The sequence below is a fragment of the Marmota marmota genome, unplaced genomic scaffold (genome assembly GCF_001458135.2).
Source record: "Marmota marmota marmota unplaced genomic scaffold, marMar, whole genome shotgun sequence".
NCBI classification, from domain to species: Eukaryota; Metazoa; Chordata; class Mammalia; order Rodentia; family Sciuridae; genus Marmota; species Marmota marmota.
Genome location: NW_025999969.1, coordinates 9,341,117 through 9,364,196, shown reverse-complemented (window position 1 = coordinate 9,364,196; position 23,080 = coordinate 9,341,117). Strand labels below are relative to the sequence as shown.

Here is a 23,080-nt window from a genome sequence, read left to right as displayed (position 1 = left end):
CCACCTCCTTTTTTAATAGTTGGACCCATTGGTTCTCTATTTGTCCAGTGTCAAAAATCTTTTTTCTGAGTGTGATAAAAACTAGATGCTAAACCCAGAAAAGTATATATATGCACAGAAAATATAAGAGTTTCTACCCCTGAGGCCCATTCAGATGAATACTGGGGTAGGAATTCCTCTTCTAAGACTCATTACAATCTAGGCTAATGCTGAATCTTTGACATGAAAAAGAACAAAATAAACTTTAATTCTATTTCAAATGAAATTCAAACTGACTATCCTACAAAGGAGAGAAAAAAAAAAAAAGAAAGGTCTGGAGAGAAATGGAGGACACAGAAATTTGTTTCTACTTTACCTCTCTCCTCTACATCAGGACCAATACAGCCACATCAGGCCTTACTCTTAAAAATAAGGCATAGCGGAGGTCATGAGGATATGGAGAGTTAATACAGCAGGCCTGCTTCCTTTTCCTGGCATCTGGGAACTTAACTGATAAACAATCCCCTATACTGATATAAAACTTACTCTAAATGAAAGTGGCTCTTTGTACAAGTAATGTGGTTTGTGCTGAACAATGTGCCTTCCTTGTGGGAGTCTGGAATTTTGGTACATGAGGATGTCTATCTGACAAGCATCTGACAAAAAACCTTAGGTGTGAAGTCTCTAACGAGCAATTTGTGGCTGCCAGACTTCCTTTGTATCCTTTCACTGTAATAAACCTTAGGTGTAAATATAACTATGTGGTAAGTCCTGTGAGTTCTTCTATAGAATCACTGAATCAAGGGCTGGTCTGTTTGGGAGACTCCAGATACTGAGGAATAGTCCCAGAAGGTGTAAAATGGGAAGGACACATTCTATGAAGTAGCAGTGGGGCTGGGTACCAAAGTCTAAAGCTGTTGTCACACACGGGTAGGACAATATTACTCAAAGATGATAGCTTCCACGTATATAACAAACACTTCTGTGCCAAGCATTATTCCAACCATTTTACCATATTTATTAAACTCATTAAACCTTCACAACCTGTGAGACAGTACCATGAATATCCTCATTCCACCAGATGATGAAGCCTTAAGCTCTGAAAAGTTAAAAAATTTACTCAAGATTACACAGCTACAAATGATAAAGCCAGGATTTGAAGCTAAGCAATCTGGCTACAGATTCTATACTCTTAACACAGAAGTTTCTGTCTTTGCAAGTAAATAGAGAACATCTTTAAGAGAAGACTTGAACCCTAATAAGACACACAAGGAGGGGGGAGAAATAGGAAAGCTGTTAACAGATTTCAATGAAATTATTCTAAACATATTTTTCTAAGATAAGAGACACTTGAATACTACATGTAGAACTCACAGAATTTAAAAAATGAAAATGATCTTAGATCTTATCTAGTCAACTAGACTAGTGGGCTGGATTCTGGATTGACTGGATACAGAAAAGTGATTAAGTTTGCCTAAGACCACACAACCAGTTGATAGTGGAGCATGGATGAAAGCTGGGAGCCTGATGCTCAATAAAACTTATCTACTATACCACGCAGTCTTGATGAATGAGAGAAGGTAATCCTTCCTACAGTAAAATGGCATATGTAAGATCAAAATAAATCTATACTACCACTGATTTGTGGAAGAAAGGAAGGGAAGGCAAACATTAGCAGTTTAAAATATTTTGTAAGTAAATTAGTTACAATATACATGGAATTTTATTTATATTCCAAAATTACACTTGAGTAATTTACTATAATTTTCTGATACTTCATTTTAAAATAGGAATCAAATCCCACAAATGCTAACAAAGATTAAAAAATAAAAAAAAAATTAACTAATCCCTATTACAGCTAGAGCTATTATGAAGAATCTGTTTTTATAATAAACAATTTGCCCTTACCCTGCTTGGACTAGCTACATTCTTCTCTGCCAGGTCTACTTTGGTCAAAACAAATATGGTTCTTCTTCCATGAGGATCCATTTGACTGACTAAGTCTGTAACAATACTGCGTTCAGCATCCACAGATCCATCTGAAAAGTTGAAAAATGACACTATAATAATTGCAAAGTAAATACAAACTATACCTTAATGTCTGCTTTATAACAAGAACCATTTTCTTAATACATTTACCTTACTTATGAAAGGAAACTCTGAACAATAAAAATTTCTATGATTCCTAGAACGAAAAATATGAAAATATCCTCAACTTCAATTCTATATGCAAATAAAATGAAAAAAAAAGGAAAAGTAAACATCTATTTGTCTTGTACATTTACATAATGTGCATTATTGGGGGTGAAGCTTGGATTACTAAAGAAAGCATATCAATGTAACTACAATTGTTTAGTATGATTTACCTTGAATACACAGTATGATGGCATTAGGATTCTGCATGTAAGCTTTGCTGATACTGAAAATAGTTTCCTTTGTGTCAGGAGCCATGCCTGATGTGACAGTCTTGAAGAAAAAGGTTTTAAATGTCATTATAAATGTTACCCACAGTAGAAATTTAAAAAAAAAAAAATCATGCTTTGTCTATACTTACATTTATCACACCTGGTAAGTCGACGAGCACCATCCTCTGTAATCCAGGGCCTTTCACATTTAAGGATATAGTCTATTCAGGAAGAAAAAACATAAATATGGGGGGGGGGCGGATTGTTAAGAATTTTTTTGGTGCTATATATTCTGAAAATTCAGCATCTCATCCATTCAGATGAAGCATTTGGAAAAAAAAAAGTTGTTCTAATCTTAAAAGTAATTATTCTAGAATATTATCCACAAAATGATACATTATTTAGAATATTTTTCAAAAAATCTCTGTATCTTGGGACAGCTATAATCAAACATCAATACCAATACTGAAATTTACTTGAAACTATAAACAATGCAATTCTATAAAACATTTTGAAATAAATTGCAACCCTTACCTCAGGGCTAACTGTACAACCTTCTTTCACATTTTTCCTCATTCGAAGTTCTATTTCATGTCTTAATGCTGCAAGCTGTTAAAGGAAGACAATAAAATTCAAAGAAATATTAGTTCACAGATATTCCATTTAATTGTCTTAAAAGCTCACAGGGCTTATAAAGTTACACACATAAGCCTTAGATGAATTCTACTTACATCTTCCTCTTTGGTAAGATCAAACTCCCGAGAACTATCTTTAAACAAGGCCACATGGTGAGGACCTTCACTTAGAGTCACCTGAAATTATAGAAAACAAATAACAATGATACATTATAGTTAATATTAATTTCTACAGCACTTACCTGGTCCAGCCAGAGCCACTGCATCACACACATCTGACAGTTCTTCACACTAGAGCTATCACTCTGGCAGTTCTGTATTGCTCATGTATATATCATATGTGTTGTGATTTTCCAACAAGATTACTGGCTACTTCATATCTTGTAACCAAATGCTCTTCCCCTTTTCATTCCTTAGTCAATGTCATGAAGAATACAGTGAAACTTGAAAAACTCAAAGAAAGGACTACAATTAACTTCAAAGGTGAATTCAAGTAAAGGACAATTCATTTATTCAACATTTATGCTTATGACCTATTTGTCAAGTGTTGCAGTTAAGAAAATACAGTTGACTGGCCCTGTCTTAGGCCTCACTACATAGTAGGAGAAATATACATACACAGAACAGAGTGGCAAAGCCTAAGGTGCCACAGATAAGAATGGCAATGATATTAGGAGAGTCTGAGAAGCTTTACCCAAGGAGTGGCCCTTGGACAAGGGGTTTTATAAGAACTTCTAAATTTCACATTCCTTAATTTAGCAATTATACTTTTCACACTTTAATTTTACTATTTTACTTTAAAAATACAACTCCTTCCACTGACAGTAACTACCAGGTTAGATTAAAAAAAAAAAAAAAAAAATAGCGCTGAAAACAACTACGGCATATCCTGGACAAAGTCCAGGATCCCAGGGGGATTTGCAGGGGATTCTCCTGCAGCTGTTTTCCATAAGAGCATTTGTTGATTTGTGGCACAGGGCAGAGGACAAGAAAAAAGCCTGAAACCTGCAGCAGTTTTGCTGGATTAACTAGACAAAAACTGGAGTTCAGGTTTATCAAGTAGACATGATTCCAGAGAAAAATTAACTGCAAAAGTGACACCCCGACAAAACTAAGCCCTATATCCTGTGCACTGTTTGCCTTCAAGACATGTGCATATTAGAAAACCAAGCAGAAAGTAGCAGCAAAGAGACTAAAATGCTAAGTCAAGACTTTGCTAATTTCACTGTCCTGGGGAGACAAAAATATGGAGTGCAGGGTCCATCAAGAAGGAGAAATCTGGAAAAAACCTGGAAAAAACATTAGAAGACTAGTGGCCAACTTAAAATAGACAAACCTTATCTGTTTCAAGAAAATCTGTTCACACTACAACTACCTACCAGAACAAAGTTAATTCTCTCCTGCATTATTATCCACAACCTCTACAATTAAGGTACTAGTAACAACACCAAATGTAGATTTCCAATTGATTATGAAATGTGATATGAAGCACAGGTTCACTTTGAGATGGTGGAGGTACCCCAAATTCCTACCAATAGTAAAATGGATTTAAAAAGTATAGTACGTTCACTCAATAGCACGGAAACATGAAGAAGGAACAAGTATCACACAACACAGCCAGACCCAAAAAAGTGCATTCTCTTGTTTGAATCATACTAGACCGCCCAACACTCCTTGCTGCAATTATAAAAAGATTTCACTTCTTGAAGATTTTGATATCAGCTCATTGTCTCATTTTCTACCACTATTCTAGCTATAATTCTTGGTGATTTCCAATTTCCCAATTCTTAATAATTCCATACCCACCCCACCAGCTAACTGTAAAACAAAGAACAACAAGGAACACCCTCTCCCCACCAAAAACCCCACAGATTCACTTTAAATTTATGTCCACAGATCTTAATGGGGATTTCTAACTCATCAATCCTAACACTACTTGACTTCATCAATTCACTACTACAGGTACATCAACTTCTCATAAAGTCTTCATTTCTTTCTCTTGTCTCAATTCTTTCTCCTTATATAACAGCTGATAATTTGGCTTCTCATTTCATTGAGGAAGCAGAAGCAATAAAAAAATTTCCATATATATTCCACTTATGTGTCCCCACTGGTAAACTGAAATGATTGCTTTTCTTTTCTTTTTTTTTTTTTTTTTTGTAATTTNGACATATCATACATTTGATACAAATTGGGTATGAATTCTCATTTTTCCACGTGTACAGATTGCAGGATCACATTGGTTATACAGCCACGTATATACATACAACAATACTAGTGTCTGTTGTATTCTGCTACCCTCCCTACCCCCCCTCCTCTCCCCTCCCATCACCTTCCTCTACCCAATCTACTGTGACGTATTTCTCTCTCTCTCTTTTTTTCTTCTTCCCCCTCACACCATCATAATAACGATGAGGGAAGGGAAGGGGGATGGGAAAAAGAAAGACAGTGGAATGAATCTGAAATAATTTTCCTATGTACATTTCATATGAGTACACCACAGTGAATCCCACCATCATATGCATCTATAAGAAGGGGTCTTAACTAGAATAAGATATATTCTATGCTGGTACAATTATATCACAATGAATTCTACTGTCATGTATGATTAAAAAGAAGCAATAAAAAAGTAGAAAAGGATGATATAATTTTAAAAAAGAATAATTTATAAGATAGATGTGTCAGTTAATATGCTATATTAGGTCAAATTTCTAAGAATAGGGGTTAATGCTATATTAATGTAATCCATCTTTTTGGTATAAAATATCAGTTAGATGGAGGTTCTAGTTTCATAGAGAAGTAGGAAAAAAGTAATGTAGAAAAGGTTGAATTTGCATTAGAATGAAGAACAAATGCCCTTGGAAGCAAAGGGTTATTAAATATCATATTAGATTACTGGGGAAAGTATTGTGGTCATCTTCAGGGTGGACTAAATGTACATCCTTCTGAGAAGCCTCACGTAAAATCTGATAGAAGATCATCAGGCAATTGTAGCCCTGAGTTGACTGGTTCGTGCTGCAGAATGTAGTTGTTTGTTTTGATTTCCTTTCAACACATGGTAATTTTTCTCCCCTTTGAAAGGGGAAAAAAAATGGCTTTTTTTTCCTTACATGTGCCATGAGCAAAAGATAATTTTTGTTTTTGGAAACAAGATATTCAGACATCCAGTTTCAGAATCCATGATCAATAAAGCCAAATTAAAAATTAAAAAAATGAGTTTTTGAAAACCCATGACAAAATGATGGTTGATAATAGCAAAACATTAATTAGATCCATTATTTATAGCCAAATTTTAATTTTAAAAAACTTGTGCTAATCAGTTAAAACCACTTTTTCTAATACTAGATTACTAACTCTCCACAAACTTTCTATAGCTAGTTTACTCTTTAGAAATACATTTAAATTCTATTAGGTTAAATTTCATTTGTGTGCCTAATTTAATTCATGGTTCAGGTATTTTACTATTATAAATTTAATGAATTTATAATGCCAAATATCCAATAGACTTCCTTCATAACATTATACAATACATAAATAAGATGTTAATATGGAGCAAAATAAAGAGTCAAACAATACTCAGTGCTTAAGCTATCATCTGAACACATAAATAATATTATATAGGTAAAAATTATGTATGTCTATGTGTGTATATATGTAAATGCATACAATATGTGTATAGATACATAAAACTCTTAAGAAGGTGATTTTCGCTAATGAGCAAGTTCATTGTGTATTATTTTTTCACTTACCCGTGGTAGATGATCTTGTGTATTATAACTGGCATCATAATCAGAGAGAACATCAAGAACTTCTGAATACATATCAATCAAAGATTTCTGTAAAATTTTAAAAAATTAATAGAAGACTGAAACATTAAGGAAAAAAATACTACAGATGTGTCTAGAGAAAAAAAATATGATATGTTCAAATTGTTTTTCCATGATTATACTGCTTTTTCCAGTTACATAAATATATCTTCATAGTAAACATTAAAACACTAAAGGATGGGAAAAGGAAGAACAGTGGAATGAGTCTGATCTAAATTTCCTGTGTTCACATATGAAGATACCACAGGGAGACTCACTATTATGTACATCCATAAGACACTATTAAAAAAAAAACTGTAAGAAAATCAGTTGAATAAAGGGTAAAATGCCATTTCATCTTCAGTTTACCTTAGAGTTTCAGTTTAATTTAGAGAAAAAATTTAGAACTTCCTAAAATTAAATAATAAAAGGAAGGTATTATTACTGATGAGCTAATATTAAATGTCAATAGAGGAAGACTATTAATACCAAAAAGGCCATAAAAGAGGCCAGGTGACCAACTGACAAGGAAGCTATTATTCTCTGCCAAGTATGGGGTGTGTGTGTTTGACAGGGAGAAACAAATAGGATAGAGAATATATGCAAATAAACATCTGAGGCTAAAACTAGAGAAATGATCACCAAGAGGACTGTTAAGCCAGTAAAAGAGGTTAAGCTTCCTCTGACACCTAGGAAGGCTACTATGTTAGAGCATCTGGGACAGATATCCTGGATTGCTTCTCTGTAGATAAGGAATGAACATGGTGTCTTACATATAAGTAAAATATCTGAAGACCAAACAAATAAGCCAAGTGGTCTGGAAAAAAAAGACCCATTTAATAATTAAAAAGAAGGTGCTTTTTTTTTTTTTTAAGATAAGTTATTTAATGCCAAGATAGAAACAACATTAGGGTTTAAGTGTCTTAATCTTTTATACCTGAAAGTAATTAAATGGTAAGCAACTGTCATTCCATCTATCTAAAAGCAAGCAAAAAAATTTAAAAAGAAATTTCATTACCAATGCATTTTATGAGAGAAAATGCCATCTTTTAGGTAAATTCTCAACATACAGTTACATTTGAATGTGGCTTTTCTCAACTGGTAAGAGCCACTTGTAAATAAAGCCATGCTAGTTATCTATTTGTACTGTCACGACTTAAGAGTCAGAGCTACCAACACATTTTTTAAACTAGAATGAAATCTTTGGACCTTGGCTACAGAATGTATGTGCCATTAGTACTTATTGTGCTTACTTACAACATTTAAGCTAAATGAATTACTTTAATTTCATTAAACACATATGGCTTGGCTTGGTTTGGTGGGAGATAGTGGTAATTACCAATGTGATAATAATATCATCATAGGCTTTTTCGAAAAATTCTTATAAATGCCAAAGAAGCTTCCCCTAGAAGATGAATGTTAATTTTTAAAATCAAATAAAGTGGCTCGGTCATTCACTGGACATAATAGTAAGGCAATGATGATGTCATAGTTAAATGTCCATCAAATTAATAATTCTAATTATATAGATGTAGAAATTAAGCCTAGAGATAAAAACTTTATTTCAGAAAAATAAATTCCCAAGGAATTACTCTTAAAAATAAGGCTTTTAGGAATCCAGTATAAGAATAAATCTGGGAGACTGTTGACATTAAGTTGAAAATAAAAGGATAACAAAACATTTTACAGTTCATTAAAATCTGGTATCAATGAACAAAGGTTATGTGTCAAAGTTTTGAGAATTAATAAACTGAAAGAAAATACCTTCAGCTTTCTATGATGGATGCCTTTATCATCTTTCTGCAATACTAATTTTCTCAATTCTTTGTTCTCCTTTTCTAAACGTTCCAAGATTCTCTGATACTTTAGCTGCAAAAAAATAATACACACAATTATATGAGAAAAAGATGGGTCAACAAATATTAAGTCCAAATTAAAATCTTCCAAAATTGTGAAGTCATATCACCTATTTAAAATGTATATTACTTTTATTTTATTTTATTTTATTTTTTTTGTTGACAGAAGTAAGTTAATTTATTAACAACAGTTCTAAAGGGACTAATATGACAAATATTTAGTAATAAAAAGTTATTAACAATTAAACTGCTTAGGTATAAACACATAAATAACCAAACATTTGATGGATGCTTTTCAGAATATTCCAGAATGTAATCCAGAGTACATGAAATTGAACAAAAAATTCTCAAAGCCTGAGTCTAGTCAATATTGTAATTAGTATACAAGTCTGCAATAAGTAAAAGGAGGTTCAATTATTGTGGTGAATTGTATTTTACATATACATAAATTTCTTTTCCTGAACTCATTTCAGCTATTACAGGATAATGAGGATTTAGTACACTTCAGTGTCACAAATATGCTCTTTCTCAACCCTGTGTGTATATTACTTTTAAAAGGCTTATAAGGCAATAATGAAACTCTGAATATTAAATAGTGAAATTCACAATTTTCTATTGTAATTTAGCATTTAATTTGAAAAATTCTTTACAAATTTCTTACACTGAAAAAATTAAGTTATTTAGAAATATCAAATATGTATGAATTTTAAAAAGTAGGTTCTGAAGTACACCCTAAAAAGGCAGTATTTCTTGTTATGTCAAAATTTAAGGTTTTCATTATAGGACCATTCGACAAAAATTCAGATTCTTTCCATTCCCAAGTTATTTTGTTTTAATTGATGCTATGATATAAAGTAATAACTACAATACTTGAGCATGTAGCATGTGATAGACTCTCTACTAAGTTGTTTCCCATGCATTAACTATCTTAGCCATCCTAGAAATGTCACATGGCAGGAGTTATGCAGAGTAGGATCTTAATTTAGGGATGTGTGGTGGCATGCCCAAGGCAACCTAGCTTGTATTGGTGGAGAAAAAGAGTTTTTGAATATAGGTTTGTCTGAGTCAGAGGTTCCAATTCTTCCATTTTGTTAAATGCCAATGCCCAGAGAAAATATGTCAATATTTAAAATAATGATATAAAAATAGATTGTAAAGAAAACTAATAAATTCAAAGAGGATATTCTGTCAAAGGAGTTGCTTGGTAACCATCTCCTCTTCTTAAGTGAATGTGATCCTTTTGAACTGGTCTTCCTCATTCTTATTTCTTCTAAACATTGAAAAATGTACAAGAAACTACTAAGAAGCATTCTTCCCAATAATCAGCAGAATGTTCATGTATAAATGTATATCATAATTTTCATAATAGAAAATAGTTTTTAAGAAAAGTTTTTTAAAAAGTTTCAATCTTTTGATTAAAAAAACGTATTAGAACAAAGTAAATATCACTTAAACATGGTCCTATCCTCTGAGAATGTCCAGCTTAAACCAAGTTAAAGAAAACATATAATTGAATCATATAATATGAAACAGTTTACGTTGCACTATAAACATTTTTTACACATCCATTTATATCCACTAATAGCACATATAACAAAATTCTGGTAGATTACTGTTGCCTAATATGGTAGTCACAAGCCAAAGAAACTACTGAACACTTAAAATATGGATGGTCTATGAAGATACACTGTAAGCATAAAATATCTTATTTAATACTTTTACATGGATCACACATTAAAATTAAAGTATTTGGGACACATTGGGCTAAATAGTATATTGTTAAACAATTTCATCTGTTTCTTTTCATCCTTTTTTAATGTAAAACTTTCAATTTTTCAGGTGACCTGCATATTTCTTTCTACTGGAAATCACTGATACAGACACAGCTAATTCCTTGGTTTTATTATATTATGAATTCTCCACACAGTGTTGTGTCAATGCTCAGTGGCTAATAACTACAACTGTACAAAGGGTTGTACTTTTATGTATCCCTTAATATCAAAGGGTTGATATTAAGGGATACATAAAAGTGGTAGGATTTCCACTGGCTCATTTCCTTGTAAATATGGAATCTATTTGGGGATTTATATTTTCATTCTTTAGTACACATGTCAACTACAGCAATGTGCTATTAGCCTGTCTTGCAAGGTTCTAGAACAATAATATACTGTAGGGCAAATCACAACTTCCTTGAAAGACTTTCAAAACAAAGATTGCTAGGTTCAGGATGTATAACCAATGTGATCCTGCAATCTGTATACGTGGTAAAAATAAGAATTCATAACCCACTTGAATCAAATGTATGAAATATGATATGTCAAGATCATTGTAATGAGCAACTAATTAAAAAAAAAAAAAAAGATTGCTAGGTCCATTCCCAGAGTGGGACAGAGACAAGAATTTGCCATTTTTTAACATACTCCCAAAGAACACTGATACTTCTGATCTAGCGATCACACTTTCAGACCAGTGAATTTTTTAACTTACAAAATGTAGTTTTATTAATGAACTTTAGGATAAGTGCCATTCTTAGTCTACCTTCTTCTTGAATAGATATTGCCAATTATTAATAACCACGACAAAATTTTCATTAGGTAACTATGCATGCGGGGGAGGGTGACTGGTTCATTTATATCACACTGTAAATAAGTATAAACACTGAGCAACCATATTTCCTTCTAAATTTTCTTAAGGCAGGTCTTTTTAGCAGTGTGTATTTACATAGTGCAGTGCAGTTTTAGCAAAGTTAACTATTTTAGTTACTCAATCAAAATAATATACATGGCCAGGAGCCAACAACAAAATCTCTTCTAGTTCTTCAACCTTGTCAGTTTTAAAAACATAAGTTCCTCACATATGTGTGTGTGTTATGTGTGTATGTATGTGCATATACATACATTACCATATCAAACCATTTTAATAGACTTCAGTTTCAGTTTCGTCATTTACTTGAAAGATTTCTATATGGAATGTTTACTCAGAATTAATTCCTCACTGGGATTTCAGGGTTCTATGTCAAATATACCCAAGTCCTTCTTCATTGTACTGCTAGACATTTTTTGGGTTCATTCACACTTTTCTTTCAAGGGTTTCCTAATTTTACTCTTGGATCTTCATTTTTGTTTGCTTGAATTATTTCAATTTTCAGATAATGCAGGTTGATATATATATAAATAGCCACACAGATGAAGATAATAAACAAGGTATTCTTAATTGTTGCAGAATCAACATTGTGAAAAGAAACTGCCAGATCAGAACAGTAACCAGGACCTCTACAGGAGGATAATATTTATAGTAATAGTACCAAAAAGTTCTGGGTAGATAACCTTTGATTAGGTGGTGTTCTTGTAGAAAGGGATGAAAAGTTTATTTTCCAGTGATTACCTCTGGAATCTCCAGGTTTACATTTATAATTTACATACATTTTTCCCGTTTTCATTGGAGGAATTATGGGTACATCTGACTGTTTTAAATGCATCACTACCAAATCTCTTCAAGGCTTCTTTGATCTCCAGTCATGCAATCCTGCTCTACACAGTACTTCTCCCAAAGTGAATTCGTTCTTCAGCATCATGATTTGAAAGTAGTCATCTCAAATTGTCTAGTATGACATATGTATCATCATCTGCTTTCACACACCAATTAGCATCTTCTAAATAATGGTCATGAACATACTGAAAAGCTTTAATTGCTTTCCAGTACAGGTGCTCTGCTCCTTTGGTTTTTAATCCCACAGCAGGAAAGTCTTTAACACCGCTTTATTATGACAATGAACTCATGGTAGCTTTTACATGTTTGGACTTTTTCTCTAGATTCTGAGGAACTACCACATCCCAAAAAAGAATTTTAACTTTTTGATAGAGGTTTTCAGTGATGTCTGTTTTCATCTTTATGTTGGCTAGAAACTGAAATCAAATTCATTTACCCTTCTAGATGTTTCTGTCATCATCATCTTTTAACTTTTAAAAGTAATTCTAGCATGAAGATCATTATGAAGAATATTAGCCTATGTGCCACCTGTTCTCCCAACAAGATACTTACTAAATAGCTGAAAACATAAAAAATCCACTGAGGATGGTTAAAAATTTCAACCAAGATTTAGAAGTTATTTCCTGAAAGTGTATTTGTGACATCAGCAACTGCTCCCTCTTGCCCTCCTGGGGACGGAGAGACAAGACAGATTGATGACCTTTCCTCCTCCTCCTAGCAGCAGCAAGGCTGCCGCTGCTGTTGAGATCACTTTAGGCAATGAAGACGGCTAAGGTAGGCCCAGCATGCATTCCAGCTTGCTTGCTCCACTTCTCTCCACAGCATGTCCACATCTATAAAACCAGTGATTCTTAACTCCTGCTGTATCACTATACTATACTGCTTTTAGTTTCTTTAGATAAATACCAAGGAGTAGGATAGCTGGGTCATATGGTGGTTTTATTTCTAATATTTTGAGGAATCTCCATACTGCTTTAAGAGTAGTCGTACTAATTTGCAGGCCCCCCAACAATGTACAAGTGTACCCCCCGATCCCTGCCAGGATTTATTATTGTGTTCTTAATAACTGCTATCCTGACTGGAATGAGATAAAATCTTAGTGTAGCTTCTATTTGCATTTCCTTGATTGCTAGAAATGTTGAACCTTTCTTAATGTATTTGTCACCCATAAAGAAGAAAAAAATTATGAAAACAGAACATCATGCTAAGTGCAATAAGCCAGATTCTGAAAATCAGGGATTGAATGTTTTCTCTTATGTGGAAGCTAGAGCAAAATAAGAGAAAGAAGGTGGTGGACAGGGGTGGTCAGTATCATAAATATATGGGGAAGATCATTAGAGTAAAAGGAGATCCAGAGGGAGGAAGGAAGAAAGGGAAAGGGAAGGAAATATGAAATGAATTTAACAAAATTACATTATATGCATATATAAATGTACCACAGGAAATTTTACCTTTATGTATATGTAGAAAGCATCAGTCAAAAATAAATAAGCAAGTGAAAGGAAGATCAGTAGAAGAAAGAGAATGGGGAAAGGAGGGGAGGGAAGGCAGGGAAGGGAGAGAATGTGATTAAAATCAAAGTCCATGCCATGTATGATTTTGTCAAAATGAACCCAACTACTATGTACAACTAACTGTAAGTGCTCTATAAATAAATAAATGGCAAATAATAAAAAACATATGGGGCCACCCAGAACAGAGGTGATTGTAGCATACAGTCGGGTATAAGACTCAATGAAAAAAATCAAGGAAACCTGTAACTCAAAATGTACATATTAGTTGTTTAATTTCATCCAGATTGATACTTGTTTTTTTTTTTTCCAAAATAGAAAGACCCAAGATGAAAAATCTTTTAACTTTTAAAACTAACTCTTAATGATTGTACATTAATATTATTTATATAGAATATAGATGATGAAGTGATAAGGCAATTTTGCACTAGAAAGTCATCTACTAATAACACTGCACAAGTTACCTACTCACAGAACAGATCTTTAAAATGATGATTTTACAAACTATTAAAAGAATAGCTTTTCAAAGTGGAACCAGAAATAACTTTAGAAAAGTACCATCTGATTGGTTTCAGGCTTCAGAGAAGCAAAGAAAAAGATTTCTGAGAGCTCACTAGACATATGTGGTAGTAGACTCAATTCAAATTTCTTTAACTGTTGCCAATTAAAGAAATTATTTTATCAATATAAAAATGCAAGAGTCAGTTCATACAGAAACAACCACTTTCCTTCCTTTTTTCACAGTACACTCAAAATGAGACACATAAATGTGTTAATTCAATACTTACATAGCTCCTTCTTAGTTCTCAATTAGCTTTTCTCTCTTAGTGATAACAAGAGTTTATCAATAACAATTCCAAATATTGCTTTGTTGAAAAAAGTAAACTTCCAAACTTACATATCATCAAACTTACATAGGATTATTTTTAAAGAAGATCCTGGGTTTTCTTACTCATCAGAATTACCTGAGTATGCAGAAGTTCTTCTTGAAGTTGGTCAATTTTCTCTTTGTCTGACACCTAAATATTTAAAGGAAACTAATTTTAGTTGACTAGAGTTAGGTTTATATAGAATGTACAGTAAGTTAAATTTTTAAAAAAGTATCAAGAATGAAAACCGATAACTTTATATGTATAATTAAAACAAACTTTAAATCAAGTGATTTTTTTTAAAGAAAATACCAGCATCCAACAATAAAAATAGGTCATCAAAATTTTATATATTAAGAAGTAAAAACCTTATAACGGAATAAATTTCCTGTTGTCATTCCAGTCATTTCTTATGAATGACTTGTTAGAAAAATAGCAGACCAACCAACATGTTTATTCTTAAGAGGTTGTTCTGTACTAAAGCACAGGGACTTACATATTTAGAGAATAAGCATTCATCTCTCTCTAGAAATAAATTTTGGGAAATCAGATACATGGAATTAAGTACAGCTACTGTAAAAGCTCATTGGTCACATTATATATTTTAAGGAAAAGTTATTCATTTCTATACTTTAAATAAGTTCATAATAAATGCAAAAAGGTAAGTTGCATTTTCAGAGCTTTAAGTTGAACCAAATGCTTGTTTTTAAATTCAATTCCAGTGCAAGATCTGCTAACCCTTATACTTTAGGGAATGCATTTGCAGCAATGAAACCAAATACAGCAACTAACATCGATTTGAACACAAAACGAAAAAAGAATAAAATCCACAGGTATTGTGTAAACTACTTCAAATTGTTATTGATAATGTTAACATAAAATATTTTTTAAAACTCCAGAGAACTTTATAACAGGTTTTAAAGTAGTCACAATACAAATCTAAATGCAAAATACAATGATCAATTGTAATAAAAACGATGTCACTTATGAAATTCACAAACTGTACTTTGACTTCTTGATAAGGTACAGAAGTTGTCATCCTTAGTCTTTAAAAATTACTTTCTAATTTCTGAAAAGTTAAAATTTGTAGATGTGAATTTATATCACAGGAGAAAAAAAATCAAGTTAAATTCATATTCTTTTTCATTTAAATCTTTGCACATATTCACTGTGCAATTTAAGCAATCAGAACATCAATGGCAGCAAATACATGCGAAAAAATTTTAAATGATTACTGAGGTAGACATTAATAAGTCTTGTCCATGCTATAAAGTTATTTTCAGTTTTTTTTTTTTTTTTTTTTGTACCAGGGATCGAACCCAGGGGCACTTTACTACAAAGCCACATCCCCAGCTTTTTAAAAAATATTTCATTTAGAGACAGACTCTCACTGAGTTGCTTAGGGCCTCATTAAATTGCTGAGGCTGACTTTGAATTCATGATCCTCCTGTGTCAGTCTCCTGAGCTGCTGGGATTACAGGCAAGCTGTAATCTACTGTGCCTGGCTATTTTCAGATTTTAATTCCTATTTCTAAGCATTTTTCAAATTTTTCTCCAAACTTTTACTTAGATAAATGGCAATACTTGCTAGAAATAATAGACATATTTTCTTTTTCTTAAAAGACCATGTCTGAAAATCTCCAAGAATGACTTGGTAATGAGAAAAAATATAAAAAAACTTTGTTTTTGCAATTCCGTATAGCAAGCAGAAACTTGCTGATAATATTTTTTCTCATTTTGACTATGTGTATGTAGAATGGACAAGAATTATTAATAGTCTCCTAAAACATAAGGAGATAAGCAAGTTGAGGAGGAGCCCATAACCCAAAAAACAAAATTTAGAAGGCCAATGAAACAAGAAATAATTCCATGTTACAATCATATGGTGTGCCATCATTTTGTAATAATATGGTCATAAATAATTTGTTATGCAGATTAAATACCCAGATCATTTAAAAAGGCACTTTGAGATTTATTTTGCTCATTAAATATTACCCAAAGGGAGCTAAATATGTAAAACATACATAAACATTAGTTTCAACTATTTTAATTTTGAATATGAATATTTACTGATTTCATATAATATATCCTAAATTATTATAGAAAATCCAACACACTCAACATCTGGGGCAATAATTAAGAAAATAATAATAATTATACAAAAAAGGTTTAAATGTCTCTTATAAGCCAAGAACTGTAAAAGGTTAACTTAGTTATTAGTTTGGTAAAATAAAAAGTTTCAATATAAAGTAAAATGATGTTTATTAGCACATAACTCAATCTTGATTTTAATATTAGTGTTTAGAATAAAAACTGTTGAGATCTGTATGTATTTGGATTTGGGGGAATATTTAAATTTATTATTTGCTCTTCTGGCAAAATTGTGAAAAATAACTCATGCATAGTTTACTGACATAGTTCCTATCTGCTTAGTTTAATGCAGCATCTAAATTAATCTTAATGTTATATTAAAAGACAAGTGGTGGTGGAATAAAAAACAGATCTATTTTTTTTCTAGAAAACTTTTAGGTTTCTAAAACAAATGTAAAGTTTAAGGAGAATATACGTTTATATGTTTTCTTCTACTTTCAACCAGAAACTTATCCTAGGTCTTAGCTAGTAACTTGGGTACATTTTATTTTGCTCTGCTTTGCTATTAAATTCAGCCACTTACAATGAGAAGCCCATGTCCTGTTGTTTAACATTTTAGTTTTCGTTATGAAATTAATTAGAAACTCACCCTGACAGAAATGATATCAATGGTCTTGAAACCAGAGCTTTTCTACAATTCCAGGGCTGTGAAACTGATGGAGAAAGAGCGGAATCCTCCGCAGAAACAAGCTAAAGCTGAAAGAGAAAAACCTTTACTAGCTCCTCACAAAACCAAGCCTGATTTTAAATAAGTATTTCTTACTACTAAGCCATTGTGGCATTCTGAAATACATATACAAGAGGGTCACTGAAAGATTTCTATATATATACATACTTTTAGGAGGCAAAACTACCACAGGCAGTTTTAATCTACTAGCTCTTCTTGAGCTCTTTCACTTAGAAGATACTGAAAAAACTTGTTAGTTGCTTCTAACAAAATATTAAAAAATGAAGACCTTTTTATAGTTTCAAGAAGGTAAGGGAAAAACAATAATTAAAAAGCAACAAAAAGTACCTCAAATAAAACACAAATGACTAAAATGACAAAAATCTCATAAGAATTTTGATCATGCCAGTGAAGAGCTGAAAAGTCACCTCTGTACCAACTCTAGGAAGGAGGAGGTAAAGATTAACTAAGGAACTATTCTTTCAGAACGGTAAGGAGAACTCGTTACAAAAGAGTGTAAATTATTTTTTAAAGTCCCACTTATAATTCACACAAGGTAACAAAAAGAGGGCACAAACAAGGCCTGTCTGGTGCCCAACTAAGTGTATTTTAATAAACAAAATAGAGACCTACCAGTCTCTATTTTATAAACAAGGAAAGAGGTACAAAATGCTTAAATGAATAATCCAATAAACATTAGAAATAGGAATAATATTTCTAAGTCAGAAATAAAAACTAGTAAAATAGGCCTACAATGGATATTAACCTTTTACAATGTAGAAAATGAATGAGTGTTTATTCCTAATATCCCTGTATTGTTAGATTCAAAAGCACAATTTAACTATATCTTAGAATCTTAAAATGACAGGGACATATTTCATCATTATAAAAAAAACACTTCAGAACAACTTGTAAATAAAGCTATATTTATATTTCTAAGTATCATACTAGAACACACTAACTCCTCCCCCTTCTTTCTGCAACAAATCTATGGTATGAATAGGTTAGCCTAAACATCCAATTAGATAGACTATTTAAATGGTACACTCACAGGATACAGAAAAGAGACAGTTAAAGTACCACTTAAAATAAGTCCTTCCTTTTAACACATCTACTTTAACCACATACAAAAAGAACTTATTTTCTTTTCCTTCTTATGTTATTCCTTTATTGAATGCTAATATAGATTTTTGATTCCACAGCCATGGAATTGAGAAGAGCCAGTAAGTGACACTGAAAAAATAACAGAATTATGATGAGTACTGTAAAGTATTAACCACCACCAAATCAGATAAGGTTAGCCAGCAGAATTATGGAGCCTAATTATTATCTACAGTATTGGTTGATGTAGACATCAGAACTCTCCTGGAAGTTAACTGTGTGAATTAATCTTTTTTCCTAAATAAGGTCTGTGTATAACTTTAAAACTATTTTATCTAATAGATGTAACATAATTAACAGATTTTTTGAGATTTCAGACTATAACAGCAAAATCATTAATTATTTCACTGGGACCTAAAAATCTTGTCACAATACAAACTTAGGAATCTATACTCTGGTATTACCTAACAGCCAAAGCAACCTCTTAACTGCATCAATTTTGGGGTGACTCAATAACTGGACCACATAAACAGTAACTCAGAATCTTACTCTAAATACAAATCCATGGACACTCACAGATAAACTAATCTTTGGAAACTAAATTGCTATGCTTGAGCTTGATATTTTGAGTTTTGTCTATACTATACTACATCCACTCCAGGAAAGTTACATATCTTTATGATGTATCTTTTTTTTTTTTAACTTTGTTAAAAATAATTTCTTGTAACTTGAGTCCATGAATGGATTAAGGCGACATGATCTTGGCAGAAATGGCTGATTAGCGTGAACATATCAGTAGCCCCCTTAAATCATCCATCACCTTGCGCTTCTGTTGGGCATAGCTCGTGCTATACTGGCCAGCAGCTCTGCGTGCTTCTTCTTCATGCTCTTGAATTTGCTGTTGTAAGAGAATGAGCTCACCAAGCAGACCCTGCCATGAGTTTACAATGAGGAGAAGAGGAAAATTGGGGAGGAGAACAATGTTAAACCAAAGGGCACAACAAAGAATAGATGTAAGATAGGGAGGAATGGATAGCTTAAAACAAAAATGGAAACTCATGCACCTTTAGAGCCTTCATTTAGCTGGGCTCAGTACTGCATTTCCATTTTCACCCTCAGTAAAATTAGATGTCTCAGAAACATAAAACAGCATAGCTTAAAAAGTGAAAAGGAAAATGCAATCGTAACTGTTGAATAAAGTAAGCCGGATATATAATATCAACACACAGTAAAACCTAGACTAACTGGAATGTTCCAGGAAGGCAGCATTGTAGTTCATTGCATTTCCTGGTATAACCCTTAATTTTGAATTGCCAATGTGAGCCAATGTATGCCCCTAACTTGGAGAAAAAAGCAAAACTGCTCATCTTACAGGCCTAAATCTAATACTCATCCATAATTCTCACAGGACTAATTGGAAGACCATAATAGCTTATTTACTTATTAAGTTATTATTCTTAAGTAAATATTTATCTTCGATACAATTTCTTCAATTGAAGACTACAATCTCTCAAAACCCCATTAATCTGAGTTTTCTAGCATCAAGGTAATCAAGGTTTTACATTAACTCATATATTCTATGTGCTTTTTCACACAGCTAAAATTAAAATTTTTATAAGTTAAAAACTGTGTTATGCTCTATTTTGATTTTATATAATATTAAATAATAAGCTTGACTGTATTTTCACTTTTTATGAGCTGTTTTGACATTAAATAGAAATAGACTCTGAGAACATAACCAAGTAAATATCAACTACTAAGCAAAAGCACTATAAAAGAACATAATAAAGACATAGAGATAATATAATTATTATGAAAATTAAAAATGAAACAAAAGCCAGTTTGGATCCAGTCACAAAATAATTACCTTTTCTACTTCTAAAATTAATTCCACTTAATTGGGAAATGTTAAATGGGTACAATTTTTGTTATAATGTATTCACATGAGGCATGATAATAAAAACATGTAATTGTACAGTATTTTTAGTTACTGGTCTATAAGATAATGGATCTTGAGAAATGTGGAAGAAAGAATAACTAGAATTTGATAAGGGCATAAGTTTCATATTTTCTCAATCAGAAATCCTAAAAAGGTAGTTTCAATGAATGAAATAACTAATCTGTATAAGAATAGTGTCTGGAAATCAATGGGCTCTGTTTTTATAAAGTCATAAAAACACAGACTTAGGAAAGCCCCTACTTACTTACAAAATAACCTAAATTAGGAGTTTCAAATAGTTTCAGAACTTTTTAAATGACTTCCAAAAATACTTTGTTTTGTAGAATTAGAAAGTCTAAAATGCTAGTAAACATTGTTAAAATCTAATTTATCCAGGGGCTTAATTTATTTTATCTTATAGAACCCAAAGAGTTTTCCAGAAAATAAACACAAAAGTTAGTATTATAGTAAAGCATTTTAAATTGTATAAATGTTAATATACAATTTGGGGAATCTGTGCTTGATCCTTAATTTTAATACAGTAGGCTATGATCATTGCCAACATTAGACAATGCATAAAACTGATCGGTTTACTACAAATCAAAGGATGGAACTAATTGATATTTTTTCCATATGACAAGTGAAATTTCAACATTTGTTTCCAGATTCAATAATATAAAATAGATTTATAAAGTCTGAAGTTATCTTTAAACACATATCTTTTGAATAAATCAGTTTTATTAGTCATTGTCAAATCTATCAAAAAATAAAATGCCAACTATCTATCTTCATCATTTCCATAATTTCTGTCATTTTTTATATCTTTGCTTTTCATCAAGCAGGAAGAAAAGTAATCTGACAGATTTATTAATTTGTTCATTTATTTTGGTCCATCACTTTTCAAATCACCCAAGTGTTTTGATATCTCTGCCTTAAAAGAAGTCTTCCTATGTTGACTTACACAGTAATGTGCCTACTATCTATTTATATACCACCAGTAATAAAATTTATAAAATGTCAAAGCTTTTATATTTATAGCTTAAATACCCTTCCCTAGGTTATTGCTTATATATAAATACAAATGAATGGTAAATACTCTAATATCTATTAGATTATAAGAAAATGCTCTCTTTCTAATAACACCTCACTTTCCTTCCAAGTCTGTTATTGAAGCACTGTTATGTGAAGATAGGTGAAATTAACTGTTACCTCCTGAAAAAAGTAGGGAGAAAACACGAATTAGACACATAAAAAGCTATTTACACTATGCTATATAGTTTAAGGAAGTTACTTCTCCCCAGTCTTAGGCAACAAATCTCACGCTCAATACCCAATGAAGGGCTTAAACTTTATAATCTAAGATCATGTGGAAGTAAGAGGACAAGGAATGTATGCACCTGCTTTTCAATATACACTCCTCAGATGTACAAAATATATTTTTATTAATAAATATTGAAAACAAGCCTGGGCATTTTTATCTCAAGAAATAGTACACAAATCATTATTCTTAAAATACTACATAAAAAATACAGTAATTGCTATAAATAATGATAAATAATTCCTGTTAAGAATCACAAATGATATATTCTCTAAACATCTCCTGGCTGTTCTCAAATTGATACTGTAGTAATTAGTTCCATTTTCATGTACAATGCTGTCAGCTTTGTTTTATTTTTAATCATGACATAAGATCAGGAAAATCAGTAGTAGTCCAAAGTGTTTTTGACCCATGAGGATCAATTACACTTAAAAAAAAAAAGTGATAATAAAACAATACAAAGGGAGGCATATTTAAATTACTATTTAATTACTAATTAATTTGGCAAACACTACAGTGCTCAAACTGTGTAGTCTATAAAGACATGATAGCCCACAAGCACAAATGAAACACTCTCTGGTTCTGTAAGGAAGTTTGCTGAGCCTTGATTTAGAAATTTTATGGTAACTTTAGTCTGACAAAAGAACTTTCTGAAAGTAACAACTTCTTTCCCTATCTTACTTAAAAATATTCCTAAGCATTAAACTACTTTCCAAAGTTTGAATAATTCTGCTATTTAGTTAGTTAAAAGAATTATTTCTGCCCCCCAAGTAATACATAATTCTGTTGAAGATATTTATGCCAAATGAAAAATGCTTTATTGGTTATCACAAAGAAAAAGGTCTTTCTATTTAAGATGAAATTGCTCCAATCAAGAAATATCATATTCTACTTTACTTTTTGGACAATTTCTATATAAACTTTTAAGGGAAAAACAAGAGAGCTGTTGCCAGAAATTATCAGTATTACAACATCTACTAAATTCCCTTTGTTCTAAATAGTTACATAAAAACAGTATTATATACATAGATATGTACATATCAAATAAAAACATTTATTGTTGCTTTTCTTCCTTTGAACCCTCAGTTTCTCATATACTATGCTCCAGGATGCAAGCAGTTTGGGATTCTGCCTGAGAATTTAACCAAGGATAGTTGCTCAGAAAACTTAAGAATTTCCCAATTCCATGGTTACTTGATAGTGATAGTTGTGAGAATTTAATTTTGCAACAAATTCTACATTATCTGTTGTATGAGGAATCCCAGAAATGCAAACCCTATGTAAGCAACATTACCACAACTGAGAATATAAATACATTAAGTGCTTTTATAGCTAACACACAGTAACCAGAGCA

General features: G+C 31.9%; 1 protein-coding gene and 1 pseudogene across 1 annotated transcript in view; both read right to left on the bottom strand.

Moving 5' to 3' along the window:
• Opa1 (OPA1 mitochondrial dynamin like GTPase) overlaps positions 1 to 23,080 on the bottom strand; it is an 82,379-nt gene that overhangs the window by 44,720 nt on the left and 14,579 nt on the right. Inside the window, exons 7-15 of the mRNA XM_015499894.2 lie at positions 19,290 to 19,400; positions 14,647 to 14,700; positions 8,590 to 8,694; positions 6,769 to 6,855; positions 3,116 to 3,196; positions 2,919 to 2,993; positions 2,534 to 2,605; positions 2,346 to 2,445; positions 1,888 to 2,018 (exon numbers count right to left, since the gene is read on the bottom strand). Of these exons, the coding sequence (XP_015355380.1) occupies positions 1,888 to 2,018; positions 2,346 to 2,445; positions 2,534 to 2,605; positions 2,919 to 2,993; positions 3,116 to 3,196; positions 6,769 to 6,855; positions 8,590 to 8,694; positions 14,647 to 14,700; positions 19,290 to 19,400 (816 nt within the window). The remainder of the gene's footprint in view (positions 1 to 1,887; positions 2,019 to 2,345; positions 2,446 to 2,533; positions 2,606 to 2,918; positions 2,994 to 3,115; positions 3,197 to 6,768; positions 6,856 to 8,589; positions 8,695 to 14,646; positions 14,701 to 19,289; positions 19,401 to 23,080) is intronic.
• LOC125617106 lies at positions 9,097 to 14,640 on the bottom strand (annotated as a pseudogene).